A 21678-nucleotide genomic window follows, 5' to 3' on the forward strand; every position below is an offset into this window, starting at 1 on the left:
ATATTCCCCTGGCAGGTACTAGTGGTGTGGGCATACCCAAATACCCCCAAACATATAGAGGACAGAGTGGTGTTCTGTATCAAGGGGAACCCAGAGCCTGTTGTTTTCCGTCTCTCCTGTGTAGGAGTCAGGCCTGAATTGGAGCTGGACCGCAAACTGCTCCAGTTTGACAAAACTCCACCATTCAGGTCTACTACATTTACTTTAGCAAGGAATGTGATTATTGCTTGAAACACTTTTATTTAACTAATAATTGACTTTTTGTTAATTGTTATTAATCAGAAATACTTCACATGACAATATCCTTTTCATTAATTTTCATACTTTTCCTACAGAAAAGAAACCCGGAGTTTGCGTTTAAGCAATAACACCCTTATGCCAGCTGCTTGGAGGCTGAAGGGCCTGGAGATGCTTGGGGATGAATTCAGCTTGTCTCAGAACCAGGGCATCATCATGCCTCATTCTGACTTCAACCTTCACATGCATTTTATAGCTAAGAACCCCATCAAATTGAAGAGATCCATTTGTTTAGAGGTACTGCAGCAATGTGTACAAATGTCAAGATTTCCTTGAGATAAAGAGTCAGTGTAATTATAATTGGTGTTGTACTTAGTATGCATTGGTTTGTGTACATTTGCCTGATAAGGCATGTTTTATTTTACCAGGTGTCCGATGTGGAGAACATTCTTGGCATCGTTCAACATTCAGAGGACATTCAGATTATTGCAGAGGCCTATGATATTGCGTTGGACATAACCATTCCAGAAGGTAGATGTTAGCTAACAGTTAGCTCATTGGTTCATCACATCATAACATTTTCCAGCTGCAAATAATATGTTAAAGGGATGGTTAACACTAAAATGATAATTCTGTCATTATTTACTCACCCTCATGTTCCAAACGTGTGATTTAAATGTATATATGTTAAATGTTAGGGGTTAAACGACATTTAAGTCGACATTTATGTGTTTTAAGTCGACTTCGACTAAATAATGAACAAATAAGCCTGAATCATGACCTGAGACTCAAATGCTCGTTCTAAATCAGATACAGATAAAGTAACACAGTAAAGATTACATATATGAATGCATTAGTGAGAGAGCGATTGCATGTGAATTAATTCTACCTGGCAGTGTCTCTTTACTAATAATAAAGCTGTGGGTTTTAGTTACTAAGAAAAATATGCTAAAACATTTCAGTTTCTAAGCTATTTTGTTGATAAATCACATTACAGTGTTGACAAGACATTTCTGTGGTGCTGAATGTTTCTGTGTGCACGCGATCTGCACGTGATGTTTGTACTATATGTGTGTGTCTATGTGTAATGCAGCAGCGCATTAGTTTAGAATGGTGATTAACTTACGTGTACAATAAGCTTTTTAAAACGTGCATTCACCAGATCAATATTGAGGGTCCAGATGGTATAATCAAATATATCTTGTGGAATGCTCTTTGATTATGCATTTATTTGTCATCATTTTTATTGTCAGAGCGTAAAAGTGGACTTCACACTTTTCATTGTTCCACTAAAGTGAACAGATTTCTTATCGTGTTGAGCCCTCTATAGGCCACGATCAGCGACTAATAAACGTTGTTTAAAGTGTCAAGGTAGAGCATTAAAGTCTATGTATGTATGTATTTAAAGAAAGAAACTTCTGTCTACATTCATTGCATGTGTATAGAAAAGAGTGACCAGTATTAATTTCTTCATTTTGAGCGTTGGTAAATGAGCTTTCATTTTTAATTGAACTATTCTTTTATTAATTTCATGCTTTTTTTGTATTTGCTGTAGACTCTGATGGTTCATTAGATTTTGGAACAATCAAAGTATCAGAAGAGGTCAAGCGGTCAATTAAGTTGGAAAACAAAGGCAAATATGACATAGGCTTTAAGTAAGTTACTATATAGATATTTAATCCTATGTTTCTATTTTAATAAAAATAATAACATCACATATGTCTGTAATGTTTCTTTTGTCTTTTTTTGTAAATCATTTTCTCTTCAATATCAACTTGTAGATTTACACTGGGGGCCACAGAGCCAGGAATGCCAGATCTGAACTCAATATTCTCCATCACTCCTCAGAAGGGCTCTCTACGCCCCAACAATAAACCCAGCAATGTCCAGATTATTTACCACCACAACAAGGAGATGTTCATCAGAGATAGCCCAATCCTTTGCTGTCAGGTCTTAAATCTTAACACTTAATATATTCTTTACCATGCAGTATTTCTTTACATTTTAGCTCTGCTGTCATCAAAAACTAATATATTTTATTGAATTTTCTGAATAGGTTATTGAGCCCAATTTGGAGGGTGACGAGACCATTAATACTATACCAATCAAAGTGTCAGTCCAGGCACTTTTCTCCAAATATAGTATCAGTCCCACTAATGATATCAACTTGGGCCCACTTGTGTACGGCTCACGTAAAAAACAGACTCTCACTGTGGAGAATAAAGGCAACTTTGAGATGCGTTTCTACATTTGGATGTGTAAAAACACCCCAGCTCTTTTACAGAGGAGAGGGTATGGCTATTGTTTATAATTAAATGAAATGAAATGAAATTATGTTAAATATTAAATGTTCTGGTTCCTGTTTGTTTTTTTTAGCTTGGGAAGTAAGAAACCATCAAAAGACAGTTATGCTACAAAACCATCCTGTGCCAGTGAATTACGACACACTATGCAGAATGAGTTTGGCACGACAACACAGGTAAGAAACAACATTTCTTTTGTTACAGTTTTAATGGAGTGTACATTACATACGTACATTACTTATGTATTACATACGTAAGGGTTAGCTACCCTTGTCGGCAGTATCCAGCTCCGTGTTTACAGGATGCTGGAGACACCCGCCCAAGGCTTCTAAGAAATTAAAGAGAAAAATACCCCTAGAGTCTGCGAGAGCGGGGGCGGAAGATGACTCAATGTTGGACAACATGGTTAACGACTTAGGAATGGAAACGGATATGAGTATGGAGAGTAAGACTAGTTCAAGATCTGCAGTAAGTAAAGTCATTGAACTCCAAGTTTGTGTCTGTGGCTGGAGCAAGGCGACAACGGTCAGGGGTTTGAAGGTTCATCAAGGGAAAATGAAATGCTTGAGGGAGAAGGGACAAGGGCCTCGCATTGATCAGTACTTCTTACGAAGTCAGTCAAGTCAGTCGAATGAAATCCAGCGACAGGAAGCAAACCACAGCTCGCAGGATATCAGCACCCCTGTCATTGACGAAAGGAGGGCTTGCACAGTTAGTGATGAACATATTCATACTTGTGAACCCGGTCAGGCTAACCAGCATAAGAAAGAAAAGAACCTCAACGGGCATAGGCCTGGAGTTAGATGGACAAGAGCTTGTGAGAAAACTGCATGGGACACGGTAAACACAGATCTATGCTTTGCATTGGAAAGATTAACTGGTACAGTTGAAAAGAAGCTGGATAAATTTGGGGACATCATTTACGCATATGGAAGTGAGAGGTTTGGTGTGGAAAAAAGGAAGGAAAAAGTACAAACTACTCCTGGAATGTCTAGACGGCAGCAGAAAATTGAAGGGTTAGTTAGAGAAAGGAGACAGCTGAGGAAGCAATGGAAAAGAGCAGAACAAAGTCAGAAGGAGGGACTCAATCTCTTACAAAGGGCCATAAAAGATAAGCTGGCAACATTACGCAGAGCTGAGCGCCTACGGAAACGCTACAAAAAGAAGGAACGTGCGAGGGCTAATTTCTATAAAGACCCATTCAAATTCGTAAAGAAGTTATTCACCAGTGAGAAGAATGGCACTTTAAAAACATCTAGGATTGAGCTAGAGAGATATTTGGAGGACACGCATACAGATGCAAAAAGGCATTAGCCTATGTCAATTCCATCAGACATACCACCTATCAACCCACCAGAATACCAAATGGAGGTCTGTGCACCTAAGTGGAAAGAGGTAGAGCAGGCTGTGAGAAAGGCAAGGGCTTCATCATCTCCAGGGCCTAATGGAGTTCCGTACAGAGTGTACAAGAGTGCTTCAGGAGTTCTGCGAATTCTGTGGAAATTGATAAAAGTGGCATGGGAAAAACAGGTTGTACCTAGAGCATGGCGCAGAGCAGGTGGCGTCTTTATACCTAAAGAAAAAGATGCTACAAGCATCAGTCAGTTTCGTCCTATTTCACTATTAAACGTTGAGGGTAAGATTTTCTTCAGCATTATTGCCCAGAGATTGTCCACCTACCTGTTAAAGAATGGCTTCATTGACACCTCAGTTCAAAAAGCGGACATTCCAGGGTTCTCAGGATGCTTAGAACACATCAATGTTATCTGGCAACGAATTCAGTCAGCTAAAAAGGAGAGGAAGGAGCTCCATGTGACATTCCTGGATTTGGCTAATGCATATGGTGCAGTGCCACATGAGCTTCTTTGGGCAGCATTTGATTTTTTCAGAGTACCAATGTCAATAACAAATTTAGTGAAAGCCTATTTTGGAGATTTGCAATTCAGTTTCTCAACTCCAAAATTCAGCACTGAATGGCAATGCCTAGAGGTTGGAATAATGGCAGGATGCACCATTTCTCCACTGGCTTTTACCATGGCGATGGAAGTAATCATGAGGGCATCAAGATGGGTAGTAGGAGGAGAGCGCTTGGCTTCTGGGATGCGACTACCACCAATCAGAGCATACATGGATGACATGACAACCATGACTACAACAGTAGCCTGCACTAATCGGTTATTGGGGAAGTTAACAGATAATATTGAATGGGCACGAATGAAATTTAAGCCCTCTAAATCAAGGAGCATCTCGATAGTTAAAGGAAAGGTAGTAGATAAAACATTCTTCATTAATGGTAAAGCAATACCAACAGTTTCTGAGAAGCCAGTGAAGAGTCTTGGAAGATGGTACGATGGGGATCTAAAGGACAAAGTTCGGGTGGGAGAAGTTAGACGACAAGCAGTGGAAGGGTTGAAGAGCATAAACAGCTGTGCTCTACCTGGTAAACTAAAACTCTGGTGCTTTCAGTTTGGTCTACTGCCGAGGTTGCTGTGGCCACTGACCGTGTACGACGTTTCTTTGACAACAGTGGATAAGCTGGAAGCGTTGATAAGTTCATACATCAGGAAATGGTTGGGAGTTCCACGCTGCCTCAGCAGAGTAGAACTTTATAGTAAAGGAATATTGCAGCTGCCAGTCTCTGCTTTAACCGAGGAGTTCAAGTGTGCCAAGGTCAGACTGGAAATGACCTTAGTAGAGTCACGCGACAAATGTGTAAGGGAGGCAGCCCCTGTGTTAAAAACTGGTAGAAAGTGGTCAGCAAAGAAATCTGTAGTAGAGGCAAAGGCTGCCCTTCAAATTAGGGATATCGTGGGACAGGTACAGCATGGAAGAGGGGGTTTTGGGCTCAGTTTAGCTCCTCCTAAATGGCACAAGGCAGGCCCAGCTCAAAGGAGGAAGCTGGTAGTCAACGAGGTGCGACAGCAGGAGGAGAGGATGAGGTGTATAAAGGCCATTTCCCAGGCCAAGCAGGGAGAGTGGATGAGATGGGAGAGTGTGGAACAACGTAAGATGGGCTGGCAAGACCTTTGGTCAATGGAAGAGAGTAGGATCAGTTTCCTTATTAGGTCAACATATGATGTTCTCCCATCACCGCAGAACCTAAACCTCTGGGTAGGAGAGGATCCCTCTTGTCCTTTGTGTTCATCACCTGCCACATTAAGGCACATTTTGACAGGATGTAAGGTGGCTCTTAGCCAAGGTCGGTTTACTTGGCCCCATGACCAAGTACTGCGATGTTTGGCTTTAGCATTAGAAGGCAAGCGTAACATGACCAATAAGTTGCCACCTGTTCTAGCAAAACATTACACGCAGAAGACTATATTCCTCCGCCCAGGCGAGCAACCACCAAGAAAAGGTATTAACACCAATTCTCGCCCAGGACAACTGGAAGCTGCTAGGGACTGGAAGATGCTGGCTGATCTTGACCAACGGCTTATTTTTCCACCTGAGATTGCCACCACTAACCTACGACCAGATATTGTTTTGTGGTCTGGATCAGCACGCATTGTTCAACTGATAGAGTTGCGGTAGATGAGGCATATGAGAGGAAGAAACTGCGGTATGCTCATCTGGCCACTGAAGCAGAACAGCGAGGATGGAGAGTCCAGGTTTATCCAGTGGAAGTGGGTTGTCGAGGTTTTGTGGCACACTCTACAACCCGGTTCCTCAGAGACATCGGATTCAGCGGCCAAGAGTTGCGTCGCACAGTAAAGAACTTATCTGAAGCAGCAGAAAGGAGCAGCAACTGGCTGTGGTTGAGACGGAAAGATTCTAGCTGGCTGTGTACAGGCCGCCACGCTACGGTTTCGTAGAATTCTTGAAAACTTGAAGAGTCTGTTGGTTTGTTTGTATACGTTCCTGTGGATATTGCGTGAATGACGGGTGGTTGGGCAGATATTGTGTTTTGCGGTAGGTGGTATGCCATACGGAACCGTTGTCCACTGAAACTGCATATTAACGCACCAGTGGGGCTCGACAGCCTTAGTCAAACAGGTTGGCGCGGATGGTCGGGTTGCGGAGAGGTTGTGAGATTGTGGTTAGGTCTCAGCAGCAGGAGGGATGTAGAGGTCAGTAAGCTGGGCTGGTCAGTAAGTTGAGTGGGTGACGGAGGGGGGTGACTCTGGGACGCCAGAGTCACTGTCGAGCCCTCTTGAGGTGTCGTGGGCTAGTCGACGAAACACTGAGGACGGAAGGTGCCCACTTGAAGACCCTAGAGATGTCCCCTACTCGGTTCAATCCAGACGGTTGTCGTGCTGGTCCTGTAGTTGCAGCCGTCGCGTGCGCTGACGCGCCAAGTACACTGCAGCCGTTAACGCCGGACAGAAGGGGAGTCACACCACCTTATGGAAAGAAGCGTAAATGGATGGAGAAGCATAGTTTACTGTAAAGCTACGTCTTAGTTTTGCTTATCTTGGCGAAAGCCGAGTACAAATCAGCATGAAGTTTTAACATCTACTCTCGTGTAATGGAAAACATGTAATATATTACAAATTATGTTTTATATGCATGTTTTTTTTTTTTTTACAGATACATTTGACATGTGGTGTTTTCTCATTGTCTCCATGCTTTGGGATTCTGGCACCTGGAGCCCAACAAGTAGTTACTGTGGATTGCAAGGCAGAGCATGTAGGTAGTTGGGAGGAATGTCTAGCAATAGACATCTCTGACAGAGACCCCTCTGACAACCCAGACGGAATTCCATACAAGCTAGTAACAGAAGTTTGTATGCCAGGTTTGTGACTATGAATGAGTAGATATAAAGTTCTGTGAAGAATGTTCTCTGATTATGTACTTACTTAGATTTTTTTTCTTTCTTTGATGGTAGATTTTGATGGAGTACTCTAATCACTTTATTTACTATAAATCACCCAAAGGACTGCCAAATGACTTAAATTGTCCTGATAAGTATAGAGAGGAACCTTAATCTAAATAACTAATTTAATTTATAAAATATATCCTCGCTTGTTAAAATTCATAACAGTCATAACCGGGTCTTGAAATACTTTATTTTATATTAGCCACCCATTATTTTGATTACATTGAATCTACCCACAAATATCTTCCAATGGTGCAGGTCATTGGACTCAATGGGCCCCATGGTGCAGGTGCACCCCAGTGCTCAGTGGGTCCTGTGGTGCAGCTCCACCTCTGGGCTCAGTGGGCCTCATGATGTAGCTCTGCCTATTGGCTTAGTGTCTCATGAATAATGCGTGAATGAATTAAGAAATACATTATGAAATATGAAAAACAAATATTGCTGCTTAAAAAAAATAAAGGATCTTAAAGTTCTTGTATAATTTAAAATTATTTTTGGTGACAATCTTCATTTAGATTTTGATCAGTCTTTGTCACTGTACTGTTTATAGGAATAGCAAGTACAGACATAGCTTCTATCTTTGAGGAGCACCGCATCTGTAAGAACAGTAGCATGCTGCAGTGTGAGCAATACCGGGACAGTATGGGTGTCTATGTACAGGACGAGAACAAGTTTGTCTTCAACAATGTGCTGGTGGGTCAGTCAGCCAAAGCCAAGTTTCGGCTGACCAATCCAGGAAAGGTGTCTTGTGAACTCAGCTTGGCGATCAAAACAGTCAAGGTGTGTTTGTAAGGGGTGGTTCTGCCACTATTTACGTTATTCTGCAGAATATATAAGAATTTTATAGCATTTTTATGTTTTGAAAAATGTTTACTGTTAATGGGCTAATTGTTGCTTAACTGTATCTTTGCTTAACTGTTTTTGATCATTCTAGATGACAACGCACAATGCAGAGGTTTTTGATTTGACCCCTGCAAAGATGTGTATCCCCAGCCACTCTTATGCTTTTGCCACAGTCACTTTTTCTCCTTTGACTATGAACACATATCACGCAGTGTTTGAGGCAGTTCTGAAAGTGAACACAAGGTAACTGCTCTCAGTGCAGATTGAACAGTTTAGATTGTTGTTTAGAGTATGTTGAAGATTTTACTCGTTCTGTTTTGTATCACAATCAAACTTCTGCCCATAGACCCAAAGCTCTTGTGTTTGATCTTATGGGTGAAGGCAACTTGCCCAGCATCACTGTTCTGAGACCCGTTCAGAGGACTAATCGAGGTCAGCCAGTGCTACAGTTTAAGCGCTTATTGGTGGGACGAGGGCAGACTCTTCCATTAGTGATCAAGAACAATGGCAATGTGCCAGCACAGGTAAGATCAGAATTAGTTTACGACTGAATTGCTATTACTCTAACTTGAATATTCATTGGAATTATCCATTCTCCCATTGTATTTGCAGGTTAGCCTTGTTCTACAGTGTCACCTGGAAGTTTTCACTCTAAAAGCTGCTCCTGGCACTGTATGCAGACTGGGCTCCTCACACACGGAAAGCAAACCCGGAAAAGGCAAGCCTTACAAACAAATGAAATGTGTTCCCACTGTAATTTCTGCACAATGCTGTTATGTCTTGCTCTCCAAATAACAGCTATGAAACTGTCAACACAAACAGCAGCAGATTTTTTTGGACTTTGCTCCATTTCATTAAATTGGGTATCATTGTTTATAGGTTATGTAAGGGATAATTTAGAGACTGGTTTATAACAAAATGCAGAATAATCAGTACCCTGATGTCAAGCAGGCATGTTTGACTAAACAATGCACCATTGACCAATCAGAATCATATATTCTAGAGAGCTGTGTAATAAACTTAAAGAATATTTTAAAATTTAATTAAGTCATTTCAAGCTTTATGATTATTACTTTTTTATGGAGTGCTGTACGAGAAGGAACAAAATGTTATTTCTTCCATGACTTGTGTGTAAACATTTAGCTGGAGACGACAGGCAATGATAAATTGAAGTAAAGAGAACATTTGAATGAGATATGCAAACAAAAAATATATTAAAATCAAATGTGTGAGACATAACTGCATTTTTGTTCCTCATCAGAGGCACAGCTAGCTCATGTAGCCTCTCTGATCCTCATGACTGGGCAACACGCAGAATTCCAAGTCGGCTTTCATCCAAAGGTGGCTCAGAAGTTTGAGGCTAGCATGAAGTTAATGTTAAAGGATAACCAGTATGATCAGACAGTGGTGCAGCTTGTGGGCGAGGGTTACCATGACATCATCATCCTGGACAACATTGGCAGCAAAGTTCAGCAGGACAGTATTGAAAGTAAATAATGCATAGGACAGGAATTTTTCCTGTGCTAAGTTCTGGATATTCTGTCATTGTTGCTAACTTTTAGAATATTAGAATATTTCAAACATTCCTAAGCATGATTAAAATAAAAATTGTGCTATTTATTTTATAGATATTTTTTGGTTTCAATACCCATGTAATATTATAGAGTAATTATCCCTTCTGATTGTTCCTCTCAGGTCCGTCTGACCTTATGGATTTTGGAGATTGTCACGTGGGCCACACTTATCAAGAAACTTTGACCATGACAAACCCAAGCAGCTCCAAGGTGCTACGCTTTGAATGGCTGCCCAATGGCCCACAGCTGAGTTTTTCTCCACAAGTTGGCCACCTGCATGCCGAGTGCTCCAAAGTTGTGACTGTGACCTTCTGCTCAGAGCAGCCAATTGTGCTGAATGCACAAACTATAAAATGTAAACTCAGCAGTATTACCTTTCAGCAGCCTGTAGACCAGGTTCCAGACTGGGATGATTGTCACAGGACTGTTAAATGGGTGGATGCAGACAAGTCGTCACAACAGCCAAACAAACGGAAGGTGGGTTTTGTAGCATCAGTTATAGAGATGACAATAGCACAAATTATAATAAAGCAAATGCAGTAGTTCATCTAGAAAAAAAATTGATCTGGACATTTGATAAAGTTCATTAAAAGCCAACATTTTGACAAAGTTTAAAATAAGAAATAGTCACATTGTGAGAAATAGTCACAATTATGAAATAGAAAGTTGCAATTGAGATATAAAATGGCAATTAATAAATAAAAGTCACAATTGCAAGACATGAAGTGACAATTACAATGAAATAATTGTTTAAATAGTTGGGGTTTTACTATGGAAGCCTGTGTTGTCCATCTATCTTAAAGGTCTTAAAATAGGACTGACTTAACGGGGAAGATATAATTCTTATAATCTAATCCCTGTTCTGTGATCAGGTTGTTGCGACAGACCCTGAGCCTCCTCACTCTGTGGTGGAGAACTCCTCTAGAGAGATGGAGCTCATGGTTAGTGCCTCTTGTGATTATGTCAAATACCAATGTGATACTGGGCCCATCCGCTTCAAAGACACAATGCTGTACCAGACCAGAGTCTTTCAGTAAGTTTAAATGCACTCATATGATAGCTTTTTATTAATTTGGACAGATGAATGTTTTCATAAGTGATGTTATGTTTGTTAGGCTCCAGACGGAGAACAAAGGCAGTGTTAAGATGGAGTATTCTTGGCAGGTTCTAATGGATACATATGGGAAGACTAAATGCTTTGATAATAGAGGTAAACCTTCAGCCTTAAAAATATTTGAATTGCGGTCAGTTGATCCAAGTAAAAAAAAAAACTGTATTAATGTAATAGTAATATATCTGATGGATCAGGTAGGAGTTCTCGCTCGGCTCAAGGCAGTAGGACACCAGAGAGACCAGCAAGCTCTCTGCAGAGTGTGTCCTCTCTACTGCTAGGAGACCCAGAGCTTCCTCCCTTCAGTGTTGATCCTGGTATAGGGGTTATCAATCCAGGAGCGAGTCAAACCTTCCACATCCGATTCTCCCCTCTGGAAGTGGCTGAGTTTGAGGCCCGTTTGATCTTCAGGTCAGACACTCAGACAGACTCCTCGTATTTATAGACACGTAGAATGTATTATTCGCCTGTCAGATTTAATGAATTACTAACACTCTCTGAAATTCGCTGATTATGATTCACTGCTCAGTTACAAACTGTTTTTAAATTGTAGCATCCCTAATCTAAAGGACGAGCAGAGTCCAGTAATCGCCGTAAGTGGGCGCAGTTTGCTGCCATACTGTCATTTCCACCTTAAGGATTCAGACTACCTGACTGGAAACAGACGGGTCCCTGAGCCTCACAGCTCGCTCACTGTGGACCCCAAAACCAGGGTTATTGAGTTCACCTCAGTGGGTATTGGCACTTCTGTCCGCAGGTAAGCGGATCATTTTTATAAAATGGATAGTTCTGAGTTTGATTAATAAACCATAAACTGTTATATAATATGTATTGTTTGTTCAAAAGAACTGCATCTATTTGAAATAGAAATCTTTTGCAAATCTATACATGTCTTTACTGTCAGTTTTGTTCAATTTAATGCATCATTTCCCTAACTGGGGTGCGTTTCCCAAAAGCATTGTTAACCAACTATAGTCGCAAGTTCCGTCGTTACCAACATAGTTGAACGATTTGGTGTTTCTCCAAACCATAGTTTCAATGAACATTCGCAAACAGCGTCGCAAACCTACGGGGTTGGAACTACAGCTCTACGCCAAATACTGCATGTTAACGTGATTAAATAATTAAAATGAATTATCCCGCTTATACCATGGTTATTTGCCAGCATTGAAAACTTAAAGCCGTTATTTATGTTGAGCGCAAATATTTGATCGGAAGGGTAAAATTGACGGTTATTTTCATCAGTTAGGGTTCGTTAGATCTAGCATTCTGCCCGCTTTGAATTGGACACAGAGATAAAGTGGTGTGATTACATTTATTTGAATGAATGAATTATAGCATTTATTTTAATTAATTAATAATCGAGAGAAAGAGAGAGAGAGATTCGTACTATGAAGGTTAAACAGTGAGTTACATCATTGTATGGGAAATGCACCCCTGAATGGTAGTGTATATACTGTACTCAATAATATAAAATGCTGACAGTCTTGTCCCTGATTTAATATATGGGTGAGTGATATTATACAGAAATAATGAATAGATTATTTTCTCTCAGGGAATTTGGTATTATTAATCCCACGAACAAGCCATACTCTTTTATCTGGAGATGCGACGACTCAGGCAAATCTCCTTTCAACTGCCTTACACCAAACAAGTCCGTTCAGCCGGGAAAAGAAGCGAAGGTGTTTCGTTTATTCTAACAAATCGTGGTGCACATATTTTGCTGGTCAGATGCATCAATTTCAAAGTTTCATCTCTGTTGTTTTCAGGCCTCATTTGAGTACCGGGTTCTCAACCTGGATTTAGTGGAATCCTTCTGGACCTTCTTAATTCCTGAACACAACTTGTCTTTGCCCTTTCTGCTGGTGGGCTCTGCTAATGAGCCTATAGTCTATATTGATCGAGCCCACCTCAATCTGGGCAGCTTGTTACTAGGTGAGGTTTAAAAAAAAAAGCTAAATTCTGGCATGTTAAGGGATAGTTCAGCCAAAAATAAAAATTATGTTATCATTTACTAACCCTCACAATGTCCTATATTCTTCTGCGGAACACAACGGAATATTTTGAAGAATGTTTCAACTGTTTTTGTCCATGCAATGAATGTTAATGGGGTCCAAAACAACATTGAAACATTGGAAAATCAATACTGTGATATTCTTGTAAATGATAACAGCTACTGATTTAGATAGTTACTGATGTGAGGGGGATTGACAATCATTCTTTTACTCTGAAGTTATGGGTAGCACATGCCAGTCTTTTCACCAGGGGCGTCCATGTGCCTTTATGTGCAGGTTTTGAAACTCATCAGACTGTTTTTGTGGTTAATGGAGATGATCAACCATTCCATTTTATGGTCCAAGAGTCCTCATGCCACTCTGAAGGCTACCAGGACAGCTTGGTGGTAGAGCCTATGGAGGGAACAGTTCCACCCAAAGATAAGTATGTTATTGTATTTGTATAAAGTCTGAGACATAACATTTATTGTTTACACCGTTTGATCTTATGCACTGATTTTGTTTACACCCCTTAACATCTGCCTCTGACAGGATCCCGATGGTCATACGGATCACTCCCACTCGTGAGGGACATGTGGCTTTTAATCTAGTGGTGACAGTGCGGAGGAAGTTCCAGTCGCTGACCATGAATGTGAAGGGAGAGTGTTACAGCATGAATGCTCATGTGCGATATGAGAGCCCTGAGGGATCCATCACAGAGCTCTCATCACACCAGATCCATCCGGTTGACTTCAAACAGGTACAAATTTATGTGAAATCAGTTATGAATGCAAAGTGTGTGTGTGTGTGTGGCAGTATGTTGTGTGAATGTTTCATCTTTGGCAGATTTCCAGCCAAAAAAATTAGATAAAGCTTTTTGCCAATTCCTGTCATCTTTTCCCTGAATAGGTGGAGCTAAACGATAAATCCACATGTACGTTTGTGGTGTCTAATCCTGGGAAGTTTAGTTTAGATGTTGAGTATGATCTATCTGGGCCTGCAACGCTGCAGCCCCACCTGCAAGTGAAACCTACATTGGACACGGTGGCTGTAGGTGGACAGAGTTACTGCACCGTGACCTTCTGCCCTCAGCGAAAATGTGTGCTCAAAGATCTGACTTTTTCCATTAAGGTAGACCGTGTCCTTTTTGTCATTCTTATTGTCCCCATCTCATTTGCATGATTTGTTTTATTTTCCATTTTAGAATTTGTTGTGTTTCTGTCCTCTGTTTGTAGATAAAGAATGGACCGACATTCTGTTGTGCCCTGATGGGTTCAGCTATGACTCCAGACCTGGAATTTTCTTTCCTCAAGCACCACTTCGGAATGTATTTCATATACTGTGTTGGTATGGTGCCTGCTATACACACACTGGTGATTAGCAACAGAGGCAGCAAAGGAATCAGGTAGGAACTATTTTTGTTTTGCATGATAATGTTCAAGTTCTAAAATGTGTAAAGTGAAATGTTATGGTTTGCTTTTATAATATGATGTTATTTATTCAGTCTAGACTGTTTGTTCTCCAACACACCCGTCCTGGAGGTCACTTTCACCCCTCAAGTCCTTCCTCCTGGCGGCTCTGTAGAAGTTCTCTTCTCGTTCTACCCACGCAAAGCAGTTCGTTACCACGAAAAGGTGGTTTTTGAGATGAATAAGTGTGCCAAACAAGTAGTGGAGATCCTGGGACAGGGCACTGAAATGAAGGTGACAAAGAGGGTGTCGGAGTTTTGAATGATCCTACTTTTCTGCATCCTGATGTACAGATATTCATCCTTCACTGTTTTTTTTGTCTTAGATTAATTTAGAGGACTCAGCACATAAGGTGGTCAATTTTGGAGCTCTGCAGATTGGGCAGCGAAGTCAGAAATTGGTCCCTCTGGTGAACAACAGCCACTCTTCCCTGACTTTTTGTCTTCGCAGACACTCTGATAACTCTCTCCAGGACTCAAGGGTAACACGTGCACATGCACTCTCTCTTATACACTACTTTTTAAAAGTTTGGGGTCAGGAAGATTTTCTAATGTTTTTGAGTAAAACAGTAAAACATTAATATTGTGAAATATTATTACAATTTAAAATACATTTTCTATTAAAATAAGGGCTGTCAAAATGAATGCGTTAACGCATGTAATACATTTTTTTCAGTTTAACGCGTTACAAATATTTAAAGCAATTAACCATTCAAGTGCGATAAGACAAAAAAAGAACAAAAATTTGTACTGGCACGCTGTTTCTGATGATGTTCTCTGTGAATAAACACCCGAAAGGCCCGCACAGAATGCCACCTCTTTCGTGCTTGAACGGACAAAAACACACAATTATGTCAAAATTCTCGTTTTGTAAATTAGTTAAATGAACATAAAGTTGTGAGAAAATAGGATGTGTGTCTTAAACTGACATCAGCCTAAAAAACCTGCTGCTGTCTGTGTCATTAAGGTTAATCAAAGAACGAAAGACAGAAAAAATCACTTACTGCTCTTGACTGAATGACTTTTGTAGCTTTAATAAGGATTAAACTATCATATTTATATGAATGCAGTGAAGACTGTGCAGTGTTTGATTTAGCGCAGGGCAGGTACAAATCTGAACTGTCCCGTCTGTGATAGAAGGAAATAATTACTTAGCGCTGAGCCCTAATATATTAAAGTCACAGCTAAATGTGAAAATATTGCAATATATATGTTAAAAACTTTAATGTTAGGTGCGATTAATCACAATTAATTTCAGACAAATGTGCGATTAATTAGTAAAAAATAATTGACAGCACTAATTTTAATGTATTTAATATGTTTATTTATTCCTATGGTGGCAAAGCTGAATTTTCAGCATCATTGCTCCAGTCTTCACTGTCACATGATCCTTCAGAAATCATTCTAATATGCTGATTTGCTGCTCAAGAAACTTTCTTATTATAAATGTTGAAAACAGTTATGCTGCTTAATATTTGTATGATTCTTTGATGAATAGAAACAGTTCAAAAGAACAGTATTTATTTCAAATAGAAATCTACCGTAACATTATAAATGTCTGTACTGTCACTTTTGATCAATATAATGCATCCTTGCTGAATAAATAATTTAGTAAAATCTCATAGACTTGTTCAGTAGTGTACAGTAGACTAGAACGGTAGTGAAAGAGCTCAAAAGATCTTAAATCTTGAGCTTAAATCTGGCCTTATGTACAATCAGTCACATGATCAATGTTACAATGTAGTCCCAGACATGTGGACCTGAGTGTATATGAAAACATGCACACATTCCACTGCACTGTATACATTAAAAAGAATCATTGTGCTTTTTCAGATCTTGTCAGTTCGTCCAGAGGGGGAGGTAACACTTAAAGAGGGGGGCGGCCGCTGTGAGGTGGAGCTTCTCTTTTCTCCTGAACAGCGCATGCCTCCCTTCATAGAGGAGCTGCATCTGGAGTGTCTTGGTGCTATTCGCCCTCTGCTGGTCATGAAGGGCAGCTGCCAGGGGGTGGAGGTCAGCCTGGACACAGACTACCTGCAGTTTGGAGCTGTGGTCCAGCGCTGCCAAGCCACCCGTCGTATTATCATGCAGAACACAGGAGACATTGGTGCGAGGTACACATTCATGCGTAATCACAGTTCAGTGACTGGTTGCATCTAAAATGTGTAGCTGAATCTGTAAATTGATAAATCTGAGTAACAAAATATGAAATGGACTCAAATAGAAATCTATATTTGTATTTCTGCATCTTCAGCTTTTCCTTGTTCTCTTCAGATTTAAGTGGGATGTAAAGGGTTTTGCTCCCGAATTCATAATTTTCCCTGCTGAGGGCTACATGACCCCAGGGATGGAAGTATCTCTTGAAGTGACCTATGCCCCTACGGAGCTGAGTCAAGATTTGCGCTATGATGATCTCTACTGTGCTGTAGAGGGGGGAAAACCGTTAAAACTCACCCTCACTGGCTCCTGCATTGTCCCGCAGGTCGCAGCAGAGGTAAGTGGCTTAGTCTGAATGTGACTGTGGAACCATTTTCTTTAATGAGTACTGCAACCTTGTATATTTACTAATAATAGATGTGCTGATAAAAATGTTGAAGTTAAAGGCTAGGACTATTCATTGTGTCACTTTCTCTTTTGTGTGAGCAGGTGGCGAATTTCGTATGTCAGGTGCGCAGTCAGTGTACTCAGTCTCTGGTTCTGCCCAGCCGCAATAACCAGCGCTGGACTCTGAAATGTGTCATAGAGGGAGAGCACTGGAGTGGGCCGCCCACTCTCCTCATTGAGCCTCCACAGCAGAACACCTATGAGATCACATACAAGCCTCTGGTCATGACTGCAGACGGGGAGAGGCATGAGGTATGACACTCTCTACACAAGATGAAGGCTCTTTCCATTCATTATTCTTGAAACAGCTATTCAACTATTTAATTTAAAACAAATTTATAGCAACTGGCAAAGTTACTGTATCCCCAACGATACTTCTTTCTAGATGTTTTCCACTGTTAAGGATTTCACTTTCCTCTGCTTTATTAAAAGTCGGTATGAAATAAAAGTTGTGATTGTCTAATTTTGTGACGTATACAGTATTTTATAAAACGGCTGCTCAACCAAGAAAAAAATGAAGGGCAGGACTGGATTTTGTCTGTCAGGAATTGATTGGATCGTTGGATCATTGTGGTTTGCTATGGCTGTGATCTCATGTGAGTGAGAGGTTGTCCCGTCCTCGTGCCAGTAAACACGTCAAGAGATGTTGCTGCATGAGGGAGGGGAAGATGTTCTGATGAAAGATTATGAGGGCACATTAATTAAAAATATTAGTAATGATGTGCACAGACAAATAATTGATTGCAGTTTGTCCATTTTGATTTCATGGTGACTTGTTTCTGATTCAGGGCTCTGTGTTCTTCTCCTTTCCTGATGGAAGTGGAATACTGTACACATTGCATGGCACAGCTGAGCCACCAAAGGCTGAAGGCACAGTAACCGAAGAGATCAAATGCAAAACCCATCACACACAGATATTACCTGTCCACAACTGGCTGCCCAGACCTCAGAGGTACCTCACCCACACCGGAACATATACATCCAAGTTTAATAATCACAACGAAGTATTTCACAATCATGAAATGTCATTTATTTCTTATTTTTCAATTAATTAAATACAAGTTTATTGCAAAGACTTCCAAATAAAGGGATAAAGATCTCCTACAGAGATTATATTTGCCGCAAAATGCCATATTATCCTAAACATTTCTTGGATGCATTGCTCATAAACATATGCTCATTGCACATGGATAAACATTGTTAATCCTGAAAATACCCATAAAACAGCCACACAATACAGTGCCTCTTGAGATATGCTTTGTAATGATCATAAAACCTTCCGTTGACCATAAATTCTAACGCTATGTTGCAAATTCTATTCCTCTACTTAGCTACATTGTATAATTTATGTTTGATCATTGTGTTTTTTATCCTGCTGTGCAGGTTTCGTTCTGTGATGGAGCTCATCAAACCAGATCGTTCAGACGGCATCGTTTCCCTGAAGGGCCTGGAATACATTGATGTGCCTGCACTCGATACGAAGAACTACAAACTCTCCTTCTTCACTTATAAAGAGGGCCAGTACAATGCTAAAGCAAGTGCCATCATACACCCATACAAATGCTAATACAGACTACTTTGGTTATAAAACAGATTTATAGCCCATTAAAAATATCATATTCCTCGCTTACACAGGTGACATTCAAGAATGAGGCAACTGGCGAGTTCCTATTCTACAATCTCAACTTTAAAGTGACGGCTCCGGGACTGATTGACACTATAGAAATGGCAACCCGGGTGAGGCAGATGACATCAGGGTTCACGGAGGTGGAGAACCCTCTTCCTGTGGATGTGTCGTTTTCTGCAGAGTGCCAGAATTCAGACATCAGTTTTCCGCCACAGTTTCTTGTGCCTGCTCAGTCTAAGGTAGGTATACTTTCAGAAACACAAAGTTAAAGGGATAATTCACCCAAAAATTTAAATTCTGTCATCATTTACTCACCCTCAAGTCATTCCAAACCTTACTTCTACTGAACACAAAGGAAGATATTTTAAAGAATGTTGATAACCAAACAGTTTCAATTTCCATCGAATTCCATTGTATTTTTTTGGTTTGTACAATGGAAGTCAATGGTGACTGAAAACTGTTTAGATACTAGCATACTTCAAAATCTCTTCATTTGTGTTTCACAGAAGAAAGAAAGTCATACAGGTTAGGAACGACATGAGAGGTAAATGGTGACAGGATTTTCATTTTTGGGTGGACTATCCCTTTAAGATGTGCACCGTCGTGGGCCATTTAAAAAATAATTCAAAAATGAAATAAATTGTCAGTGCAAACGAAGAAAAAAACAAGCTGATTTTGCTGTGGATTTTGTTGCCCTAGTATTTAATGGCTGTTTTTTTAGGTCTTGTTTTTTGTTTTTTATTACTTAGGTTACATTGACATTTGAATATCAACCTCTGTGTGAGGGAGAGTCCACAGCCCGGCTGGTGTTGTACGCTGCTGAACTCGGACACTTCTTTTATGAGCTTCAGCTGAAGGCCCTGCCTGCACCCCTTGAGAAGCCTTTATATTTCAGAGCACCACTTGGCAGCAAACACAGTGTCATAGCTAAGTTCACCAACTTCTCTCGTGTCAAGACCGAATATATCTGCAAGGTAAGAGACTCTACTTCCCCATTATTATCTAGCAGATTTTATCTTCATGATAATAGGATTTAAAGAGACCGTTCACCCAAAAATGAAAATTCTGGCATCATTTACTCACTGTCATTCCAAACCTGTATGAACCTGTGGAACACAAAAGAAGATATTTTGAAGGATATTTAAATTGTTTTTGTCCATACCATGCAGGTCAATGGTGTCTAAAACAACACTTAATCCATTTATTTTCACTGTATGGACAAAAAGAAAACCCACTGAGACATTTTTTCAAGTCTTTCCACTAAAGAAAGTTATACAGGTTTGGAACAACATTAGCAACATAAATTCTTTGCTATAATCAGTCCTCTCAAATCTTGTTTTTGACTCAGATGGACAAACCAAACTTCACTGTGGAAAAGAACATTAAAGCAGCAGCGGGGAACCAGACTGGGACAGATATCAGCGTGCCAATTCATTTCGAACCTTGCCAGGTGGGAGACATCCAAAGCCAGCTCACCATCTCCTCAGACGTTGGAGGGGAGTATATCTTCCCTCTGTTTGGCACCTGCACCCCACCTAAACCTCAGGGTCCCCTCACCATCAGCTTAGGTTCCAGTGTCTCTATCTCCTTTAAGAATGTCTTTCAACAGGCCACCACCTTCTCCTTTCAGCTAGACAACCCTGCCTTTACTGTCAAGTGTGCAGAGACTATTTCAGCTAAAAAAACTCAGCACATACAGGTTACATTTGACGGCCCTCCTACGAGCTCCAGAGGCCCATGTCACGGAAAGCTGACAATTTCCTGCCCACGTATGGAGAGCCATGGACAGGGCATCTTCTGGGTTTACTACTTGAAAGGTTACTGTCCAGAGCTTCCTTCAGAGAAAAAAACTGCATGAAGAAGGAGGTCTGCTATTCTTTGGATAAAATGATTAATGATACTGGTTAAAAAAAAAAAAAAAAATAGTAAAAAAAAAATATATACAGTAAGTTTATTGGGGCCTGTTAAGTTTTTAATTTGTTCTTTTTACATAAAGATGCTTTTATTTATTTTAAGTCCATCTTTCAGTTTGAAGAAATATGCTGCTTTAAACAAAATACAAATGTATTGTAAAGACTCAAAATGAACAGAAAAATAAACATTTCTGTAGCACTCAGGTTTGCTGTTTGAATGACACCAGTCAAGTATCAAGTGAACTGCTGTAGCTTCAGGTGCTCCGCTTTAGGCCACCAGGAGGTGCACTTGTTGCTCTTACATCACCTTTAACTTGTAACTTTAACCCTATCTACTGAGGCATGATGGGAGGTATATTCCTTTCAGATTCATGACTCTGATACATATATTTTGTACTCCTGTGTGTGTGTGTGTGTTATATGTTTCATACTCATATGTGGATTCATCTCTCATTTCCCCAGCCATGCCTTCCTGCATGCTTTCAGGAAATAATTTCAACTCACTTATCTGGCCATATTCACATCTCAAAAACAGAAAGTGGGTGAGTGGAGTGATTGCAGGGACAGGCTGATGTTAGAAGTTACTCATTATATCTGTGCTGTTATTGTTAACTAAAACTATTAAAATGTTAATTGAACTAAAAACTGAAATATATATATATAAACTCAAATTAAAATGAGATATGTTGCATTGACAAAAATAAATAGGTACTAACTACCAAAATAACAAATTCAAATTAAATTAAAGATAAATAGAAATATTAAAAAACCTTATAAAATGTCAAAAGCTCATAACAAAGTTACTAAAACTTAAACTAAAATTAAAATGAAATCTAAAAATATTAAACTAAAAGGTCATTTAAAATATGAATAAAAACTATAATAGTATATATGTAAATTATACTATAATAACACTGCTCCATATGAAGTGTCACCAATAATTTAAGCATGTGCCAAATACTCTTTTGAGCTAGTGTGTGTGTGTGTGTGTGAGAGAGAGAAAATACTAAGCTTTATAGTATATTACAATTTTAAAATAATTAAAAATATGATTATATTGTGTTTTTACATTTTCTTTTCCTTTATTATGGTTTTATTCAGCTTGTATTTTTCTACCCGTTTAATATATAGCATACAATTTTTTATATTCACATTAACAATATACTTTTAACAACTGCTTCTAGCTGA

The 21678-nt window shown here is 39.8% G+C and overlaps 1 protein-coding gene across 1 annotated transcript in view; it reads left to right on the forward strand.

The window, feature by feature from the left end:
• The window catches only part of hydin (HYDIN axonemal central pair apparatus protein), an 81355-nt gene extending 60871 nt beyond the window's left edge, over positions 1-20484 (forward strand). The window contains exons 48-81 of the mRNA XM_056255010.1: positions 16-188; positions 336-534; positions 666-768; positions 1793-1892; positions 2019-2187; positions 2294-2529; positions 2614-2716; positions 7068-7272; positions 7907-8136; positions 8291-8442; positions 8546-8723; positions 8812-8917; positions 9461-9688; positions 9895-10250; positions 10646-10806; positions 10889-10983; positions 11082-11295; positions 11438-11641; positions 12440-12566; positions 12654-12819; positions 13176-13323; positions 13431-13638; positions 13788-14009; positions 14114-14283; positions 14383-14581; positions 14673-14828; positions 16180-16460; positions 16621-16840; positions 16993-17202; positions 17739-17902; positions 18334-18484; positions 18586-18816; positions 19327-19551; positions 19926-20484. Coding sequence (XP_056110985.1) covers positions 16-188; positions 336-534; positions 666-768; positions 1793-1892; positions 2019-2187; positions 2294-2529; positions 2614-2716; positions 7068-7272; positions 7907-8136; positions 8291-8442; positions 8546-8723; positions 8812-8917; positions 9461-9688; positions 9895-10250; positions 10646-10806; positions 10889-10983; positions 11082-11295; positions 11438-11641; positions 12440-12566; positions 12654-12819; positions 13176-13323; positions 13431-13638; positions 13788-14009; positions 14114-14283; positions 14383-14581; positions 14673-14828; positions 16180-16460; positions 16621-16840; positions 16993-17202; positions 17739-17902; positions 18334-18484; positions 18586-18816; positions 19327-19551; positions 19926-20435 — 6600 coding nt within the window. The 3' untranslated portion in view covers positions 20436-20484. The remainder of the gene's footprint in view (positions 1-15; positions 189-335; positions 535-665; positions 769-1792; positions 1893-2018; positions 2188-2293; positions 2530-2613; positions 2717-7067; positions 7273-7906; positions 8137-8290; positions 8443-8545; positions 8724-8811; positions 8918-9460; positions 9689-9894; positions 10251-10645; positions 10807-10888; positions 10984-11081; positions 11296-11437; positions 11642-12439; positions 12567-12653; positions 12820-13175; positions 13324-13430; positions 13639-13787; positions 14010-14113; positions 14284-14382; positions 14582-14672; positions 14829-16179; positions 16461-16620; positions 16841-16992; positions 17203-17738; positions 17903-18333; positions 18485-18585; positions 18817-19326; positions 19552-19925) is intronic.
• Positions 20485-21678: the final 1194 nt, after the last annotated feature.

The sequence above is a fragment of the Rhinichthys klamathensis genome, unplaced genomic scaffold, assembly GCF_029890125.1.
Source record: "Rhinichthys klamathensis goyatoka isolate OS25496 unplaced genomic scaffold, OSU_Roscu_1.1 h1tg000005l_1, whole genome shotgun sequence".
NCBI lineage: Eukaryota > Metazoa > Chordata > Actinopteri > Cypriniformes > Leuciscidae > Rhinichthys > Rhinichthys klamathensis.